Source organism: Pristis pectinata, chromosome 16 (assembly GCF_009764475.1).
Source record: "Pristis pectinata isolate sPriPec2 chromosome 16, sPriPec2.1.pri, whole genome shotgun sequence".
Lineage (NCBI taxonomy): Eukaryota > Metazoa > Chordata > Chondrichthyes > Rhinopristiformes > Pristidae > Pristis > Pristis pectinata.
The window spans coordinates 39944334-39966855 of record NC_067420.1 but is presented as its reverse complement, the minus strand read 5'-3'; the positions used below and the strand labels follow the sequence as shown (position 1 = coordinate 39966855).

Sequence of the window (22522 nt, the reverse complement as noted above, 5' to 3'; positions counted from 1 at the left end):
AACAAAAGCAAAGCTTTAAATAAAGCAGAAGCTACAAATTTGAAAAAGACAAAACAAAATTGCTGGAAGTACTCTGTGGGTCAGCAGTTGCTATGTTCTGATGCCAGGTCATTGACCTGAAACCGTAATTTTGGTTTCTCTCTCCATTGCAGTTAGCTGATCTGAGCATTTCTATTTACTCCATACCAAAGTCATTTACATGTGTGCTAAACTGCAAAATGGACCAAAGTAGCATGGTTACAATCCAACAAAATTTATGGTCAGTGCAAATTAATTCTGTAGACTAGTGCTGACATTTCAAAAATGTTGTTTGTCCTTACCTGATAATCTACAAGTAGTTCAGGTCCCTTGAAGTACCTGGAGGCCACTCGAACATTGTACTCCTGGCCAGGATGGTAGAATTCTGCCAGACCCCAATCTATCAGCCGCAACTGGTCAAAGATAAAACAAATCACAAACAGATTGTTGCAGAACGCATTTTCATCTGACTAGGTCAGAGCAAGTAATTGAAATAACATTTAATATGGTTACGTTAACATTCCCACCAGCATCTACCAAACCCCAACATCTATATTTAATCCTCATCTTTTCTACAGGCATTGCAGGGATACAGTATTCCCTGTTTTCCATTCTCATATCCAAGTCTCTAGTGCTTCAAATGCCAGCTTGCATGCAGAGCATTTGTGAGCTACCGGACCATAGAGGATAAAACGGACTATCTAATCCTTTCCTCAAATGACACCCACGAGTGCATTTGCCAGCAGGGATCAGTACACAGCAATCAAAAGCAAAAAAAGTCCTCACTGAATCCTCCCACACACAACTTTTCTCTCCTGGCCTTCCAGTGCCAAGACCAACTATGGCATGTCCACTGATTTCCCCCACCTGCAATAGCAGAAAGCACTTACCTACACAACACCATTGAAATAGCAGGTTACGTCTATCAGAATTTTGTACAGCACTGACAAGACCCATGATCAGGAACCTGCCTGACTGCACTTTTTAAATCTACAGCACTTTCACATCAATTATAACAGTTCACTCACAAGAATGAAGATAGTAGCACATCCACCCACTCTTAGGTAGTTGAATTACAGTTATACTTCTCACTTTAACACAAGTATTAAAATGGAATGTGCCACCAGCATAGAATTCAACACCGAATTCACAAGAAAGACACACCAACCAGCCATCCCTGTACATCCTCCCCATTACTTCTGGGGACATGCCAAAATTGGAAAGTTGAACACTTCAATGACGTTCCAAACTCAAAATTCTTGGGTATATCCTTTCCCACACACAGAACAATCTCACCAGAGGGCATAGGAACAGCGGTACTGTGTCATGAAGTAATCCTGAGAATCCTTCAAATTGACTCCCAGAACCAGTCTCACTGCATCGGGTCACACATGCAAGGAAACCTCCTACTCATTACCATGCATCATTCTCCCTCAGTTGATGAGCCAGTGCATCACATTATGTACAACCTGGAAAAAACCGCTGAGCATAGGAGAGACAGAGAATATCCTCTGGGGAAGGGACAACAATGCCCCATGAACAGTGGCTCTACAGCACAAAGCTGACAGACTGAATCGAAATCAGGATGACAGAACTAACTTGACGGATAGTCCTCTTTGACCACAGCCTGTACATGCATCTATTCTCAAGAGCATTGATAGGAAACACTATGCCATCGTCCTTACAGAGATGAAATCCTTTTAAGTCAACCTCCACTTTCAATAGCCTTCACTTCATCATGTTAGTCAAATGTGGGGATTTTTGCAGCATTCAGCTCCATTTTCAAACCTTCAAAGGACATTCAAGACTGGGCCAACATGGTAAGAAAACATCTGCACCACAGGTAGCAGCAACCACCATCTCCAAAAGATAACAACCTCCTCTTGATGATGGACATCACAAGATCACAAGGGAGCAGAAGCAGGCCATTCAGCCCATCGAGTCTTGCTCCCAGGAAAAGGGAAAAAGAAATGGGGAATGGGGAGAAAAAAAACCTATTCTAATCCCAATTTCCGGCCTTATCCCCATATCCCTTGATACCCTGACTATTTAGATATCTATCTATCTCTTCCTTGAACGACCCCACTGATCTGGCCTCCACTGCTTTACGTGGCAAGGAGTTCCACAAATTCACCACCCTCTGGCTAAAGAAATTTCTCCTCATCTCTGTTCTGAAACTGTACCTTCTAATTCTAAGATTGTGCCCTCTGGTCCTGGACTCACCCACCAAGGCAAACAGGCTAGCCACATCTACTCTGTCCTTTTCCATCAACATTTTAAATGTCGCTATGAGGTCCCCTCTCATTCTTCTGTACTCCAGTGAGTACAGTCCAAGAGTCAACAAACGCTCATCATACGTAAGCCCTTTCATTCCTGGAATCATCCTCGTAAATCTCCTCTGAACCCTCTCCAATGGTGCATTTCGGCAACATCCATTGACCAAAAATTTAACTACACTGGCCAGATAAATACCTTGACTGAACAAGCAGATCAGCAAGTGACTATCACCTGACTTCTCAAAGCTTTTCCACCATCCATGAGTCAAAAAAAAAAATCAGAACCACCCTCCTCTTGATGAATGCAACTCCCATCAATACCCAAGAAGCTTGACACCATCCCGGACTAAACAGCTTGCTTGATCAGCAGTCCAGTCTCTAGCTTAAGCAGTCACAGAATGGCTGATTGGCAGTAACTCACTAATGCTTCCAAAAGTACTTGTAAACCCATAATCTCCACCCTTTAAGGTAAATGCAGCAGGGCAAGGGAACACTGCCACCTTCGAGTCACACACCATCCATAATTGATAGCACCACCAATCACTCACAGGCCAAAATCCTGCAACTTCACTAACTAACAATGTCGTAGCACCTTTATCTGCAATGCAGCTGTTTGAAGTGGCAGCTCACCACCATCACCTCCTCCAAGGCAGCCAATAAATGGTCCTACCAGCAACAGGAACATCCTTGCATGAGTAAAACACAGCCCCAAGAGAAGTTTTGTAAACCAGCTTTGTACAGGTAATAGCATTTTTCTTCTAAACTAGATATATTAATCTACATTTAGTCCAAGTTGATTTAATGGTCTCTATTAAGCCTTACAAAAGAATGTACACTGAAAAACCCCTCAAACTTTATCTGTCACAATCCATCATTTACTGTTTTCGTAGAATTATTCTTGATCCCAATAAATTGCATCTCCAAAACATGTTCAACAACAAGTCAAAGGCAACAGTTTCTCATTCCCTGTGTATTACTTAAAACAAAAATGTTTCCTTGGCTGGTTTATCAGTAAGAATTTTGATTTAGCCCAATTCCCAACCCTTTCACTCTGGCTAAAAACTTTTTGCCTTCACTAATGAAATAAAATGTGACCTTGTGCAAAAATTGGGACAGGAAGATGCAGAATAAACATTCAGAGGTATACTGAAAATTATATAACCTAGATCAGGAACCTCAGTACTTACAAAATCAGTCAAAGAAATAAAACAGCAACAAATGTTTCAGACTACCAAAACTAGAACTAAAGTTGAAGAACATAAAAGCAACTAATGTAGATTGCAAAATATAGCTCAACTTACAATGCCCGTTCCAAAACAAAGAAAATTCCAAACATTACAGGATTTGAAAGCTCTAATACCACAGCTACAGCTCAAAGAGTGGAATGTGAAAACACTTAAAAAATAATTTGAACACTGCCTGTGTTTAATGCCTTCTTTGATTTACAGAAACCAGAAAATGCATTGCCTACGAGATTTTAATTCTTGCTGTAAAAGGGAAAATTGTACACATATTTCTTGTATTAAAGTAATTGGGTTATTTCAGGTTACCTTTCTGTGTTCATGGTCGATCATAACGTTGTGTGGTTTCACATCTCTGTGCATGATTCCCATACTATGGCAATAATCCAGAGCCTGCAAACAAAGGTTTATTCTTAGATGAAATACAAGAATTCTATTAAGATTTCATCCCATCAGTAACTAATTTTAGTTGATATGTTAGAAGCATTAATTATCTTGAACCTCCAACATGCATGGCTTCCCCCATACAATTTCACCAGAAAGTCTTATCCTATGTCTGGAATTTAGGAAATTATGACCAAAAAAAATCACCAAGTGATAGTTGAGGCTTCCCTATCCGGTAGAGTGCCTACTTTATCATAGGCCAAGTGAGGAAGAAGAGTGGAGACACAAGAGACTGTAGATGCTGGGATTTAGAACATAAAACTGCTGGAGGAACTCAGCAGGTCAGGCAGCATCTGCAGAGGCAAAGGGACCCAGAATGTCAACTATCCCTTTGCCCTGCTGCTCAGTAGATCATGCTCTTTTATTATGTTAAGCAGCCTTACCTCTCAAGTGGCTGTTGAGACTGCAATATTAAACAGCAAGGGAGATTTCCCTGGTATTTTGGCCAACTTATTGAAAACTGGCAGCATCAATCCAGTGTTTGTGGATGAAAATCAAATGAAAAAGCTCCATATGCTGAGAGTCTTCAAACTGAAATATTAATTCAGTTCCTCATTCTACAGATGCTGCCCGACATGCTGAGTGCTTCTTGTATTTTCTTTTAACGTTTCCTTTTGTGTAATCTTACTGTGCACTATTTTGCTACCTCATGTCCTACATCAAAACCACTTCATTGCTGCATAGTACGTTAGCACATCAAGATCATTAAAAACATAAATAGAAGTTTTTCTCTCATGTATATCAGTGATGCATAACATATACACTACTTGTATTGGTGCATAACGTGACAGATCGTGGAATGGTGTCATCGAACGGGCACCAGATCCGACTGTAGACTTACCACTAAAATATTTTCAGTGGAACTGAAATGGTGGCTAAAATTAATACTCTCAAAGCATTATGCATGTCCATAATTTTTCCAAATAGCCAACCACCTGGGCCCCCTTTGTAATTTAGTTGCAACTTCCCAAGGACAAGTAATGACCATGAGGAAGGGAGAGAACTGCAGTTTGATCTGGATTGGCAGAAGTGTCTTGTACCAATTAGAATAGCACTATCTGGCTTTTTTGTCCTTACAGAATGGCCAGTCTTTCATTATCCACTCTAAACCAACAACAATATAACAGCTACTTGTGACCTGCAGAGCCACAGTGAAGAAACAAGTTGCCAGTTTGATCACCTACACAGGTTATTACATGCAAGTAAATGGAAAACCACAAGGAAGCTTAAATGCAGCAGGCTGCCTGCAGACATGAAGAATTAAACTAAATAGAGAACAACTGGGCTGTGTAAAGAGGAAGTACAGACAAGCAGCCTCCATTCAAATTAAATTTTACAGCCCCAAAATAAAAAAAAACTAACCAACCAATTGCAGCATTAAATATTTAGTCTCAGGGAAGCAACACTGCACCAAAACTACAAGGCCCAGCAGTCTCACTGCAGAATAAGTTCACAAAACCATAATGCTGTTCTGGATAAGCAGCACTGTGCACACTAGACTTGCAGAACTGATGCAGCATTTATTGTAAAGTGCACTCTGTAACCATAAGAATTTAAGCAGAGTGGTTGCAGGCTGATGTAGAAAATGATACTAAACAGGTAGGGTAAATAGAGATAACCATTAACCAAACAAAAAACAAAATCTTTCAGAATTGCAATTAGGAAAAAAATTGCTTGACAGTTTCTTGTTAACCAAATATATCAGGGATATGGAACAAAACCATAATCAAGCCATAATTCTGTTGAATGGTAGAACAAGTACATGGTGCCAAAAGGGTCACTCCTGTTCATACGGTCTATTGTGTAGGGTCTTTCTCACCTTTCGACAGACAACATGCCAATTTTGGAGTCCAAATTGATCAGCACTCTAATGGTTTGTATTAAGTTGCTTTCATCTTCATGCTCTCCTCACGACAATTCTAATGCAGTGATTGAATGTCAGACCAATACCCAAGGGATTTATTTATGAGAACAGGTTAAATAAACTTGTCAAGTAGAGCTTGGAGCCAAGAAGACTGGGAGGTGGTCTAAGTGAAATGCTAAAAGAGCTCAATAAGAGAGAGAAACTGTTTCCTCCAGCAGGGCCATCAAAAATGAGGTGACAAATCTTAAAATTAGCAGTTGGCCATTCAGAAATAAAATTAAAACCCACCTATTAAGGAAAGAAGGAATCAAATTCCCTTCACCAAAAAGTGCTCCAAACCTTGGGATAATTTGAGCTTTCAGCACCGACTTAAGATTTTTGATGTGGAAAGGTATCAAATGATATGGACCTATGACAAGATAAATGGAATTGAGGGAAAGATAAGCCACAATCTATCTAATCTAATTAAAGAGTTTAAGAGACTGAGTGGTTTATTCTCAATTTTATGATCCTCTCTCATCCAGCTACTTGGTACTCTACTTCCATGTCATAGAACCAAAAACCATAGAACCATACAGCACAAAACAGGCCCTTCGGCCCACCATGTTGTGCCATCCATCAAACCACCCTCACACTATCTAACCCTTTCCTCCCGCATATCCCTCTATCTCACATTCCTCCATATGCCTATCCAACAAACTCTTGAACCTGTCCAATGTATCTGCCTCCACCACCACCCCAGGCAGTGCATTCCATGCACCGACCACTCTCTGGGTGAAAAACCTCCCCCTGACATCTCCCCTGAACCTCCCACCCCCAACCTTAAAGCCATGCCCTCTCATCTTGAGCATTGGTGCCCTGGGAAGGTGGCGCTGGCTGTCTATCTATTCCTCTCAATATTTTATATACCTCTATCATGTCATAAAAAATCCAACATGTCTGAGAGCAGTTCAGTTTCACCAAAAGGCTTGGTCAGCATCAGAGCATATTAAAGTGCCAGTGGCATTTAAATATTACAGCTGGTTGATTCGCAATTGTGCAAAAACCTTCAGTTTTCCTAATATGAGAGATTTAATGAAGCTAATCCTATGAGGTACAGATAAAGGACTGACTAAACCTTTTATGAACATATTTTGTGAAAGCAAGTACTACCTTCCAAACTAAATGCACTGATGCAATTGTCTTTGACTGTGGGATGCTGCCATTCAGTAACATCAGCTTAAGTTGCTTAGACCTATGACATACTAATATCAAGCAAAGACAGGATTGCAGAATAGGAACAGGGATATGCAGTAATGAAGTCGGCAGACCTACTCTACTTCAAAATGATGGTCATTCCTTTGGTTTTCCTCCTACCCCCTCCACACACAAGTGGCTCAAGGTGCACTGCACTAACTCACCAAGGCTATTCCAACCACACCTCCTGAATAAGGGCAGAAAATGCATGGGAACACCACCATCCTGACTTCAAAATAGGCTGCTGCTCTTTATTGTCACTGGGTCTAAATCTGAGAACTCCTAGCTAAGAGCGCTATGAAAGGACCTTCACCAGAAAGACAGCAGGATTTTAGGCAGTGGCTCACCACCACCTTCTTGAGGCAATTAGAGAAGTGCAAATAAATGTTGGTCTTGCTAGTAACATCCAGATTCCAAGCAACCGGATTAAAAAAAAAGACAACTTCAATGATAAGCAACAATTATGTATATTGTCTTGTTTACTATAGAGCTTTCTTATAGATTTGCACCACAGAATATTTAGAAATTACTGGCACAAATGCCATTTAAACAACCACCATATTGGACAATGGCTGCGCTCACAATTTGACAGTTAAACATTTAACTTTTCAGTTTGCCTTACTTTTGAAGTACAACCCCCGCATATAAATTCCGATGTACGAGACCTAATAATAAGTCATAGATCTTGTATGTTAACTCTGATTCTCCCCCCCCACAGATGCTGCCTGATCTAAGTACTCCCAGTGCTTTTTGTTTCTATTTCATATTTCCAACAACTGAAACAGTTTGCTTTTGGACAAATACAAAGCAGTTTCACTTGAAGCAGTATCCAAATGATGCTGTATTGTATCACAGCTTTAAACCACTTTTTAATAATCATGTGTGTGTTTTTGGGATGTGAATGTCATTGGCAAGGTTGGCATTTATTCTCCATCCTTAATTATCCCTGAACAGAATGGCTTGCTAATTGGTATCACAAAATGACTTCAGTTCAAAAGTTGTGGCACGCAAATACTACGGTAAAAACAACATTCACAGCAACAGTACATTTCTCTGCACACAAGCACCATTAATAAAGAGTCCAGTTCTTTCTGTGGCCACTTCACATTAGCAGCAAGTAGACATCACTACTGCTACTCCCAACTTTAAAAATGTCAGAGTGGATGTACAGAGAAGTACTTGTACAGCTGATCTTCACTCAGCACTCTCAAGTTTACTGTAGTAGAATTGAGCAAGGCCAGAAACATAACCCAGAAATTGCAAACCAACTTGTAAGGAAAGGGCACTTCATATCAACAAAAAACTCAAAAACACACATCACCTGAGACTGTTTACATCTTTGTAAAATAACTTGAACTACAGGAGGGATTACAAGGCATTAACTTAATCATGACTTTAGACTACTGAAAAAATTTGAGTGGTTGACATCCATCAACTAAACCTGCAAATTACTATTTTGAAGAACTCGCTTGTTTAAAAAAAGGCTGCAGTTCAATTGATAAATTCATTGGTAAATCAATGTAATCATCCCTACTTAATGTGTCCCTAAGCCTTGTAGTGAGATCACCTTTAGATCAGCAGTAAATCTAAGACCCAAATGCCACAATTTGTCCTGGCAGTCAATTATAGATTCCTCAACAGGCCAGCAGTAATAATATTCCAATCAGAAATTCTGGGGGAAAGCCTCCCTAGTTTTAATCCATAACTGACACAAATGCCCCAAATGATCTCCTTAAAACTGTAGTCAACCCAGTGCATGCCATCAAGGAAATTATTTATTCTGGGAGATTGACCATCAGGAGTCATTAGATTATGCAGTGCAACCTTATTGTCTACCTGCACTGCACTTTCTCTGTAGCTGTGACACTTTACTCTGCATTCGGTATTGTTTTACATTGTACTACCTCAGTGCACTGTGTAATAAATTGATCTGCATGAACGGTATGCAAGTTTTTCATTGTACCTAGGTACAAGTGACAATAATAAACAAATTCCAATTCTAGTTTTCACCCTATCAAATATTATTTATCCTTTAAAAAAAGGTAACATTTTTCCAACATACCTTCAAAATCTCATACATGTAGAACCTTATATCATAATCTGTTAAGGTCTGGTACAGCTGCTGTAGGAAATACATCCAAAAAAAAAGTTAATATTTTCATTTAAGCTGGGAGCATTTTACCGTAAGATGCAACAAAACTTAAGCAAAGATGAATGACAAAACATATTTTGACTCCATATAAATGGATAGTATTTGTAAAACGGACCAAAGCATGGCAATAGAAATTAAACCCCTGAAAAGGTGTCAGTACCACAGTGAGAGAGTTGTATGGACAATCACACTGATGCTTCTAGTGAGCAAGTTCACAATCTCAGTTACAACATCAACAATTTAAATATACGTTAGCAAGTCTCTCAGAAATCCCAACGTCTCTTCATCAAATCGAGTTTATTGTCATGTGCGCAAGTATGGTGAGGTACAAGTACAATGAAAAATGCGCTTGCAGTAGCATCATAAGCATGTAAGTACAGACAACACACAGAATATAAATTATAGAACTCCTACAACAAATTGGATAGAAGGGCAATGATCATTATATAAGGAACAATGCAGAAGTCAGGCACTTCATGACTGAAAGTTGTCACCATCCATTCCAATATTTTCCAGGTAACAGTGTTAGCAACAGCCAGTGAGATGGGTTAGACTGCCTGCCTTTACAAGCAGCAAATGGGTTAAAGGTACAGCAAGCTTCCCCCCCAAAAGTGAAACCTTTAATTGTACAAATGGCAGGATCAATAAAAATGTTGAAAACAGCTATTTCAAGCACAAATTTTGGAGAGACATGGTAATAAATTTATACTTAAATTAATGTCTTAACTTAGATTGTGTGCTTACTCAGCAGAAACCCGAATTTGCTTCTAAACAGGGAGAGTGGAATGGAACCCTTAAGTAGCCCCAAGAGAAGGCATTGCTTCCATAATTTTCTCCTTTACTCTTTTAATAAACTGGGATGCAATTCGTCCAGGTATGGCAATTCATCCACTTCCAAAGCATCTAAGCCCCCTTAACGCTTCCTCTCTTACTATGGTTATCCCATTTAATATTTCACACCTGCCCTCCTTAATTACTATATGACTGCAACATTTCTCTCGTGAAGAAAGCTGCAAAATATTCATCGAACTTTTACACATGTCCTCTGCTTCCACACATGGGTTACCTTTTCAGTCCTGAATAGATCCTATCCTTTCCTTCGTTGTCCTCTTGATCTGGTTTTTATTTACCAGTACTTTTCCAAACCCTCTCATTGCTTTCCTAATTTCCCTTTTAATTTTACTCTGTTATACTCTTCCAGACTTTCTCCAGTGTTAATCTGTAAACACACAAACAGGTCCTTTTTTGCCTCACCTTACCCTCTATACACTTTATCAACAAGGGGGATATCTTGCAGTCCCATCTTTTTTCCTTTGTGGAAACATGTTCTCAAACCCTTTAAATCATCTTAAATATCTCGTATCACTCTTAGATTGATCTACCTTCAAGTAGCTCACCTTTGACGTGTCGCCTTTTAGTCTATTAATATCAGCATTATCCCAATTTAGACTCTTATATAATTTTTTCAGTAATTATTCTAAACCTAACTGAATTATGAAACCTACCACAAAAATATTCTCTAATATTCCATTCACTCACCCAATTTCATTCAAATGCCGAATTTGCCTCTCTCCACCCATAATCAGCCTATCTTGTTAGACTTGCTACTGCTGGCTAGGAAAAAAAGCAAACCTCCTAAATGCAAATCAGAATTCCGAGTCCTCTATGCCTTTCAGTATTCTCAGTTAATAATCGGGGCCATTGAAATGTCCACCCCACCCACCCCTCACATTTGCGCCCATCAGAAATGTACCTACAAATTTGGACTGCTATCCCCCTCAGAATATTCAAGAGGTCTAAAGTGTGAATGTTCCTCACTTTAAACTCCACCTAGATGGTTTCAGTTGATGATCCTTCTGACATATCACCCCCTGCTTGTAGTAATGCTGCCATCCCTCCATTTTTAATCCTCTCTATTAAGCATAGCCCAATGCCTTTTATATTTTTGACCTTTTGTCTACTCTGGTGCCCAAACTTGCTCATTAATTTTCTGTTCATTTCCAGTTCTGATTTCCTCCCTTTTGAATCTATGCTCATCCTACCATCTCCTCGCCTGGCTACTTTAAATGCTCCCCCACAGCACCAACAAACCTGCTACAAGGATATCGGTCCCAGCACTCCACCTCCCTCAGACCCAGTCAGGATGCCCTAAGGATCTCAAGTTCTCCCTCCTGCATCATCCTCCTATTACTATTCTTTCTGGAAGTGCATAGGCCATACAAAAATTGGCCATGTAGATGACATTGAGAATTTACAAAAATTCAGGTTACACCATTATGGGAAAGGTTTAGAGATAAGAATTGGTCAAGAACAGAGCTTCTTTTCCCTTAATCGAAGCTACATAGCGCAATTTTTGCACTTTATGGGTTAATTCAAGATGAATTATCCTTCAAGAGCAAGCAGGAAAGTGCAGTGAAATAAAAGATCAGCACTACTAAATAGCAAAGCAGGCTTGAGGGGGCCTTAAGGTCTATTCCCACTCCTAATGCACATGCTCTTTGGCAGATGAGGACTATTAACAGACAGATCTTTTTACAAATCTACGTATTTTTAGAGCGTTATCTCCATAGTTAGGAAGCAGAGATTTGTGGTTAATGGGAAGATCGTTGTATACTGGAAATACAAGCTCCCTTTTATAAACATCCTTTTTAAAGCACACATGGAAAATTTATTGTGACGCTCGAAACATCATGGACTTTGACACTACAGTCAGCAGACTTTTGACATTTGAAATATACAGTTAAAGAACATCTTCAGATGAATTAAAACATAGTTCATTGACCTTTAACGTCCAAGCATAGATGGAAAAATTAGAAAGGCTGGGGATTATGAAATCTGTTTAAGAAGATGCCAAGTCACAGGTGGAGAAATAAAATTAGAACCAGTGAACTAAGGAGAATGCTGCATGGATTAAACAGTAGGCACAAAGATAAGATTTTCAGAAACAAGTACATATTGCAGTCTTGGATCTGCTGTCAAAGAAAATTGAACTGGAAAGTTGATATCCACGCACAATGCCAGGTGTAACAAATGAAAGGAAAACAATGCAACAAATCCCCCAGCCACAGTACAATGGTGATAGATGAAAATCTTTGGCTTTAATGGTGCTGAACTTCAAGTGTTGGTCCAGCTGTATCCAACTAAGATTTCTACTTTGGGTGGCAGGAATGGTGGGGGATGAATATCATTACTATTCAGATAACTTGTTTAAGATGTCCAATCTTACCTTAAAATCTGTGTTGTTTACGTGTTCAAAAACCAAAGCAGGTGTCCGTGACTAGAGGAGAACAAAGATTGATAGTTTAAAGTTTTATTTTTATATATACGCACGCACACACGCACCACAAACAGTACATACTTAGGCTGAAATACACTGGAGCTGGCTCAAGTGAACATCTCTCTTAGTGGTAATGAGACTCTTGAGTGTGGCTGCAAATGCCACTAAACCAGACAAAAAAAAACAATATTTTGTTTGACTCATGACTTTTGCAATGTAGGTGGTGAAAAAGTTTTGGGCAGTCAATCAATTGACAAGAGAATGTACCTACTCTGGTATCTTTTAGTAGGATTTTCATACTGCCCCAAATACATCTTTCACATTAGCCAAATGCACACTGAAAAATAAAACCTCCAACTGAAATTAGTTAACTCCTTGTGTGCACAAAAGCAGCAATGTCCAATGATGAGTTTTTTGTAATTGCACCTGAAATAATAGGTGAAATTAAACAAATGTACATCTAAAACATCAGAATAAATAAACAAACTCAAACCCACAAAGCACCTCACATTTTCACAACCACAAATTGCCAGTGGAACAAAGTAGTCACCCTATTTTGCTGAAATGATTAATAGAGCAAGTCATTTACATAAAATTGAATGCAAGTGAAGCAGTTTGATCTTCAGAAAATTTCAGTACTGGGCAGAGAACACTTTCCTATACAGGACATGCACAAAATATCACATGCACTGGTAAATGCATCCGTGCAAAAAAAGTGGGGAAATTATGACCATACCAGCAATCCTCTGCGTGGCTCATTACCACCAGCAGTCAGACATTTGAGAATGAGAAGTCAGATGAAGATCATGTTCTTCTGTGGGGATTGGCGGGGTGGGAAGTAGTAAATAATCCACAAATTCTAGATGGTGATAATTTAGGTCTCAAACATTGGGATCTAGGTGGTTCACTGTCTTAAGATACTGGCCTTTTCACCTCCGAGGCTTGGGTTTTAATTCATTTAGATTAGTGGAATGATTGTTGCAAAATTCAAATTCAAGCAATCTAAGAAATGTGCACCTAACTTAACATTAAATATAAATAAATTGTCCACAGTACAAAGTTTACAGGAAGATGGATGGATGCACATAGAGATGGATATGCTTTACACTGGATGCAAAGAACAAGAAACTTTGTAATCAAATTGACTGGGAGCTCTTAGTGCTGAAAAATGGAATGCGAAACGGAATAAAAAAACCCACGAAAACTAAATGACAAAAGCTGTAATGATTTAGCATACCAAAGCAAAACTTTGTTCAAATAAAAAATTTATTCTTCATAATCAGACAGGACTCCCAACATTCTCTGAATCCTCTATAACTGAACTATTTAAATTTCATCAACCCGCTCAAGTCTTATGAGAGAGAGAAAAAAGAAATCACCTCCCCGGCATTTTTAGCATGACTATGATTGGCCTCGAGTTCCCAAAACAAACCTTTTAGTGGAATAACTATGAACTGTGCAAATCTCAGATGACAAAGTACAAACTGTCTCAAAGTTGAGGTTACAGTCAGTTTACATAATACAGGAACATAAAAAACACAGAAGCAGGTGGTGGCCATCTGGCCCCTCTTGCCTGCTGACCATTCAATAAAATCATGACTGATCTTCTACCTCAGCATCCTGAACTGTCTTCATATCCCATGATTTGTTTTATACTTAAAATTTTGCAACTGTCTCCTGAATAGTCTCAGCCACAGTCTCCACAGATCTCTTGGGTACAGAATTCCAAAGATTCACTATCCTCCAAAATAAATTGCTTCTTATCTCAGTCGTGAATGCCTGGCTCCTTCCCTTAAGACTGTGACCCCCCCCCCCCCCCCCCCCTTTATTCTAGATACCCAAAGTAGGAGAAACACTAGATCAGCATCAATCCTGTCATGCCGCTTAAGAATTCTTTATGTTTCAAAGAATTTGAAGAACTTTTACTGGAACCAGCAGATGCCCGAACTGTGCCATCTGTTCTACAGGCAAACACATGGCTTTCTGGTAGCAAATCCAAGGATGTTTGGAAGACTGTGGTCAGTCTCTTCCTTCTGACTTCTCTTACCATTTTGGCAAGTGACTCACTGCTTTCCCATTTTTCAGTTCAACTAAATTTCAGCCCTATTTCTTCATCTTGTCTAATTAATCCACCTCCTCTCATAGAGCTACAACTCTGGCAAAAAGAAAGCTCTGTTGATCAGCGTGCATAAATTTATCCAACACAAAAGGGACAGCAGAAGTTTATATTTATGTGGCAATTTATTAGGACATAGCTTGTCCTACCATGTAAGGGGTGGAAACCAAACACATTAGATTTCAAAGTATAAGTATTTGAAGAAGATTTTTTCAAAGGACTGTTGAAAGTGGGAGAATGAAATTAATTGGTCTTTGAAAGCTGTTATATATGCAGTGAGCTTAATTTTTGCTGCATGATGTCCAGTAAGCACATGACCACAAATTGCAAGGGTTTTGAATCAGGCTGCTGCCAACTTGCTTATTGCTGCAAGCATTTTAGTTTTATTTCAGATTTCCTATACCTGCAGGGCTTTCCTTTCATTCAAGACTTGTTTTACAACTGTGGTTACTATTCTGGCAATATTACAGCCATACAAGCACTTTCATGCTTATTAGAACATCTTGCTGACTCCAAATAAATGCTAAATTATCCAGGTTCTTCAAAGTCAAATTGTAATTGTAACTTGGGAGTCAGCTAAATTCTCCATCTCTCGTTAATTTGCAGCCCTTGTGAAGCCACAGTAGTTGTCACAAAAAAAAGTAGCTTTTTTCTGAATTGTTAAAAATAAATCTGTAGACATTCATGCATTCACTCAGTATGCAAAGGGTTTCTAAATGTATGATTGTGTTCTCCCCAAATTTAATCACTGACTACAGATGTCAGCTGGTCACCAGAGACTACTAGATCAGTGATATATTCAACCCAATCAACATTTGTTCATTCAGATTAAATGATACAGCACCCAAGTCAGCCAATCAATTCATTCTGTCTGTATTTTGTAACTGTATAAAACAAGCAATTCTGCATTTAAAGGCAGAAGGAAAAATGTCCCACAAAATAATTCACAAAAATTATAGGTTAAATGGGTGAAACCTAACACACTTACGTTAACAAAAAAAAGTGCAACGCAGTCAGCCTTCATGCTCAAAACCTGACACAACTACATCCAGTTGAAGGAAACACCAAATATTGGTCAACTTGGGATTCAGGCAGCAGGCAAAAATGGAATTGACATCATTTGTTATCACACAAATTACATTTTTGGAACAAACACTATCAAAGAAGCTAGTTAACTCAATAGAGATTTAAGATAGCATCTAATGAATATAAGCTCAGTACAGGATACCATCCATTGAGCATTATTCTTGATAACCATCGAACTATTAATGATCATGATATAATCACTGAGTAAGTTTGCTAAGACTTTATTTGCATTCAATTAATTATTGGGAACCCTATCATGAATTGGATAATAGTAACTACATCTGTGTAACACAACCCTTATCTCGAATAAAAATGGAATAAAAATCAATTTGCTATTCAGAAACCCAGAGGACAGCAACTTAAGTGGAGGAGATACACCAGAGTCAGAATCAATGAATCCATAGGAAGATATGACGTTAAGAAATGCTGAATCTCAAGCATTTTTCTCATTTGTATTCTTATGATTTCAGGACTCTTTTCTCCATGTTAAGATGTACAAAATGGCCAAAATAAAAACCTTTCCCCAATATAAGTTGCGATTTACAATTGAACTTTCACAACAGTAATTGTCATACATTAAAGAAGGGTGAAAGGAGGGTACGAAAGAACAGAAATCTTCACATACCACTGGATCCTTGACAATATCTATGAGAGTGATAATATTTGGACCACCACGCAGATTCTCCAGTATTTTAATTTCACGCTTTATTTTCTTCTTCTTTACAGGCTGCAGTAAACAAAATGTTGATTGCAATAAAAAGACTATAAAGTAAATTGTGTTGTTTTATTTATCCTTTTGAAGACCGAATTTCAGTCTGCACATAAATTACCTCATATAGCACTTGCTAAAGTTGTGTACTTTCTGAGAGGCATAAAGTGTCCCTTAATATTACTTGGGGAGAAACAGATGAGGCGATTGAGGAACTCAAATCGAGAAACAATTCAAGATACTTTCACTGTCAGATGTAATGCAATACCAATAGAACCTTCACTGAATTTGGAGATGTGGCAGAAAGGAATATAATTTAAAGGTGTATATAGATTTTAAAACAATACTGTGTTGAAAATACATATACATAAATACACAAAATACAGACATCCACTGTTGCTTGAAGGCAGAATCAAGCCTCTAATTAGCTACTAATAATTTTGCAGCTTTGGAAGGGAGAAAGGCTGCCTCACAAGGGTTTATAAAGAAAATTAAGCAAGAAATTACAATTGCTCAGCAAATTTACACATCAAGCTGAGCCATTAACAAATCCAAATCCTGATGCAAATTTAATTAACAAATGTGAATCAAGGCAATGGAAGGATGTTGCCTTGATCCTTAATGTCCATATTACACAAGAATCTAATCTAAGCAAGCGGTCATACAATACCTCAAACCTGCATCACCATCCCATAAGATCACAGCTGATCTGATTTTGGCCTCAGTTCATTTTTCCTGTCAGATCTACATAACCCTCAATTCCCCTGCAATCCAATAATCCCTGTCAACTTGATTATATTTAAAGAATGAGTATCCACAGCTCTCTGAAATAGAAAATTCCAAAAGGTTCACAACCTTCAGAAGAAATTCCTCTTTATCTCAGCTTTAAGTAAAAGACTCGATCCTGAGATTATGCCCCCTAGTTTCTGAACCTACTTCGCTAAGGGAAACATCCTCATAGCATTTGCCCTGTTAAGCCCCATCAAAATCTTACATATTTTAATGAAGTCACCTCCTGAAGCTTTAAACACAACATGTTAGGCATTTCTGTGCAACTTTTTCTCAAAAAAACCCACATATCCCAGGAATCAAACCTTTGTGCACTGCTTCCAAGGCAAGTACATCTTTTCCTGGATCAGGAGACCAAATCTGTTGGCAGTATGCCAAAAAGGCAAAATAAAAATCAGAAATTCTGCTACAGGCATTTGTGGACATGATCTTAATTATTATCAAACAGACACCCCAAACAGTCAAATAGGAAGTCACGTTTTCTGTCAACACTTACACAAGAAGAAATGGTATTGACTTAAGTCTATAAATGTATCCAATGCCCATGGAACAGTATTTGGACAAAGAATCTGCATAGTGGGGCTAAATTTGGTTCAGAAAAGAAATGCATATCTGAATGAGGTTTCACAATGGAGCCAATGGTCCAATAAGGCTCAAATAACACAAGCAGAATCCACATCTCTGTTCACCCGTCTTCATTACTTTCCTTTTCTATCTAGTCCAGATCAGTGCATGGAAGACAGTAGTCCAAGATTGTCAAGAGGGTGAATATTGCTTAATGAAGATTACCACTGCAAACTCAATGGTAAGACAAAAACATGGGGCCTTCTCTGCTGTCAGGCCTGTTTATAGCCTGTGCTCTGTCATTAATTGGAATATTGTGATCCAGTTACCAACTGAATGGCTTCAATATTTTATATCATTCACATCTTGAGATGAAATTGGTAGGAAGCTTACTGTCTAGTTCATATTTTGACAACATATGCTGCGGACATGGGTTTTGAGAAAACAAAATATTAGTATGCAATGTTAATTTGTACTAAGGCATGGCTTACCTTAAGTATTTTAACAACTACTTTTTCATTGTTTGTGATGTTAATGGCTTCAAACACTTCACTGTATTTCCCTCGACCTAATTTACGAACTAACTGGTAGTCATCTTGATTTCTGCACAAAACAAAAACATGGATGAGCAAAGTTAAAATAAAACAATTAACTTCAAAAGACAAAGCAAACTTTTTCTAAAGGCAGCCTTACCTTTCCAAAAATGAAAACACAAAACTGCTTCCAACTAAGACTCGATTGTAATAGAAATGAAAAATGTGGCTCACAAATACTTTCCTCACCAGCAGAATCTTGTATTTCAGCATCTGTTGAGAATATTGTTTGCATGCCCTCAATAGCAAAATGCTAAAACTGATTTTGTGTGAAAGATGTGCATAATAATCAATATACACAAAATGATAAATATGTTGCATAAATAGAAGATACAAACATACCTGATTAATAAGATGATAATCAAAAATTCTGATGCAAATAAATATATAGTGCGTTCATCCAATCTACCCCCAAATAAGAGTTTTTTTTTTAAATCATAATTTGGCATAATTGGTGCAATTCATAGACATTCCTCAAGTGTTGTAAATGAGAGCTTTAGTTGAAAATCATTTCTTGCAGTTAGAATTCAAATCTGCTGCCTGCATCTTACTCACTACTTTAAAACCACCTCTCCAGGCCCAAAGTTCCCTCATGAATGAACTCTGTAAAGGAACAGGAGGAGCAGTCCTAAAGAGGATGCAAAATATATCTGAGAGACAGAGATCTATAATCAACACTACCCTGAACGTTAAAGACCTACATTACCTTGTGCACTTATTAAAAATATACCTTTGGGTAAATAAGATGCAAGCGACACAACAAGTTAGAATTTGTTTGGGAAAAAGTCATGGATTCACATTGATCAAAGCCATTTTCAAAATGAACAATGCACAGCAGCTGTTTTGATAACTGGTGATAGAAACTGAAGCCCATTTCTGGAAAAAAAAACTCAGTAACAAACTCTTATTCACCCACAAGAAAACATAACTGCAAGAACTGCACTCAATTGGACTAGAACACCTGAGAGCACGGGGTAAAACAGTTTCATTAGAATTGAGGACATTCTATGAGTGAGTGTTTCTTTCATGGTGCAGCAAATAGAATCATAGAACACTACAGCACAGAAAGCAGGCCATTCGGTCCTTCTAGTCTGTGCCAAAACATTCCACTAGTCCCATTTACCTGCACCCAGTCCATAACCCTCCAGACCTCTCCCGTCCATGTATCTATCCAATTTATTCTTAAAACTTAAGAGTGAGCCCGCATTTACTACATCAGATGGCAGCCCGTTCCACACTCCCACCACTGAGTGAAGAAGTTCCCCCAAACCTTTCCCCTTTCACCCTAAAGCCATGTCCTCTCGTACTTACCTCTCCTAATCTAGGTAGAAAGAGCCTACTTGCATTAACTGTCTATACCCCTCACAATTTTGTAAACCTCTATCAAATCTCTCCTCATTCTTCTACACTCCAAGGAATAAGGTCCTAACCTCTTCAATCTTTCCCTGTAACTTAACTCCTGGAGACCCTGCAACATTCTAGTAAATCTTCTCTGCACTCTTTCAATCTTACTGATATCCTTCCTATTTCATACCTAGAAAATATTCAATTATAGAATGAAGAATGGCACATAGTTCCAAGCTATGGTATCAATATTTATAATAGAAGTAGCCATAAACAGACTTCAGGATTAATTGAGAGATCTAGTGCATGTATGCAGTGCATCTAGTCAGTCTGTTGTACATATTCCATTCTGTCTTCCCCTACCCTAAGTCATTAAAGTTACTCAAGTGCAGCTTAAGCTAAAAATATATACTCTTATTAAAATGGCTTTATTCAAACCACTCGACAATTCTATTCTTTCCACTGCCAAGACGACGTTAATTCAGGTGAACAATCTGAACAAATCACTGAAATCGATGGCATAAACAAGGAGGCAATTGGAAGTGAGGAATTATTAATCCCCAGGCAGAAGTCAAGGCAAGAATTTAAATGATCTGATATCACCATCTTCACAAGGCTATTTGCAGAAGCTGAGGAAAATGAAATGCCTTATTTAGATGACAATAAAAAAGCATCTTACAATTAGTGTTAAGATTGCAGTCTAACTGAAGTGGGAGAGACGGAGTTGAGGGATAGTTGTAGTGTGCTAATGACCTCTACCCCAAGTGTAATAGCTTGAAACATCTACACCCAGTACTTTTGGAACATCGCTTTAAGTGGGTTCATTATAATGACTGCATTAATGAAGAAACTGTACTTGGTAATTTTAACTAACTTGCTACTGATGTTCTAGAAATTCTGCAGTCAGTGCATACTATACATATATTTACACACACACATAAAACAGCTTTGAAACATTGACACCTCCCAATTTGCAATTTGGTCAGACTAAAAATGTATTTTCAGGAAGACTGCACAAGAACAACACTTATGAGTCATCCACAGGTACATCCAAACTGTACAATGTAATGAAAAAAATTCAGTTTTTCCAATAAAATCTGTGGAAAAGTTAAAAAACCCAAATACAGATATTGTTAGAACTGATCAAAACCAACTATCCACACACAGTTCACCAACATCCTCTACCTGCAGCCAGAATGGAGAATAAACCTCACCATCAACTGAGAATAAACTAGGTATTTTGGTGTTACACAAAGGATGAACAATGGAAGCATTTGTTAAAAATCACATAGTCCTCCTAATCAAACGCCAAAATACTCAACACTGAATGTATCAAAAATCATCTGATGACTATTATATGTTGTTAACCAACACCTGCAGAACTTGTGTAATCAACTTTGAACTGAATATAATACAAAGAGAAATTGACATTGGTTTTCCCATCTTCAATTAAATCTTACTGCATATTTTCTGGTGATTACACCAGGCTTTGCAAAAACCATTCAATAAGAGCATCAGTACAATACCAAAAGTAATCATCCACACAAAAAAGCTTAATTGCACAAATGAGAAAAGTACTTGAATCAAAGAAGGCTCCACTATTTTTTTTATCAATGTAGCTTATCTTGCATAGTGTTACACAGTCAGAGATGACAACGGGCCAATCAGTGCATCTTCTGGTCCATGCAAAATAATGGATTTTATTATTAGAAGCCAGCCAAGAAAATAGTGCAGTTAGCAGCAATCAGCATGGAATTCAAAGATAAAACTGAACTGTTATGAACCTATTCGGACACAGTTTAAAATGTAAATAATTAATCTGAATTCAGAAACTGCTAAGTAGTCAAAATTGCTAACACGCAGGGGCCATGCACATGCGGGACACAGGAGGAGGGCCAAATACCATGAAGGGGGGGCGACAGGGTGATGAGGTGGAGAGGGGATGCAAAAGTGGACGAAAGGAATCTGAAGGGGCCATTAGTCAAAGCAAAGCAAACTTAATTAGCCAGAATCATACAAATGCATAGGGGGCAAGATGGCCCATTATGCTTGTGACAGCTGTTTGCATGACCCTTTAAGAGTTGAATATACCTATTCAACTCAAAAATATTTATAGAATTGGTTTTTAACCATATTTTTGGGTATTCTGTTGCAATCTTGTGAAAAAAAATAGACTAGCTATTTTGATGTCTTACTTTCTAGATTTTCTCACAATGGATAAGCAAATGTGTGAACTGGAAGGTACTGAACTTAATAGATACAACCTGTTAATTTCAAATATACATGAAAGGTACTGGAATAAATTCCTAAGGTGATAAAAACCTGTTAGTGCCTATTTGGGAAGCAGCTTGCAAGATCAGAGGATTTTGAGCCAGAATAAATATTATATCTATCTTACAAAATGGCAATGATATGGTAAATTCTTTGCTTTTATATTAGTAAATTGGTTTTATTGTTGTCACATGCACCAAGGCACAGCGAGAAACTTGTCTTGCATACCGTCCATGCAGATCAATTCATTCCAACAGTGCATGGAGGTAGTACAAGGTAAAATAACAGAACGCAGAATAAATTCTTACAGTTACAGAGAAAGTGCAGTGCAGGCAGACAATAAAATGCAAGGCCATAACGAGGTAGATTGTGAGGTCAAGAGTCCATTTTATGGTACTAGGGGACTGTTCAATGGTCTTTAACAGCAGGATAGAAGCTGTCCTTGAGCCAGGTGGTTCGAGCTTTCAGCAGCATGATGCAGCACTACAAAACTCTGATTAGACCACACCTTGAGTACTGTCCCCAGTTCTGGTCGCCTCATT

General features: G+C 38.3%; 1 protein-coding gene across 2 annotated transcripts in view; it reads right to left on the bottom strand.

Annotated features, from left to right (window-relative positions):
* The window catches only part of LOC127578669 (casein kinase II subunit alpha), a 79268-nt gene that overhangs the window by 10988 nt on the left and 45758 nt on the right, over window positions 1–22522 (bottom strand). For both annotated transcript variants that reach the window (XM_052030932.1, XM_052030933.1), the window contains 6 exons: window positions 18264–18375; window positions 16336–16437; window positions 12458–12508; window positions 9142–9201; window positions 3845–3928; window positions 321–431 (listed from right to left, as the gene is read on the bottom strand). In XM_052030932.1, the coding sequence (XP_051886892.1) occupies window positions 321–431; window positions 3845–3928; window positions 9142–9201; window positions 12458–12508; window positions 16336–16437; window positions 18264–18375 (520 nt within the window). The remainder of the gene's footprint in view (window positions 1–320; window positions 432–3844; window positions 3929–9141; window positions 9202–12457; window positions 12509–16335; window positions 16438–18263; window positions 18376–22522) is intronic.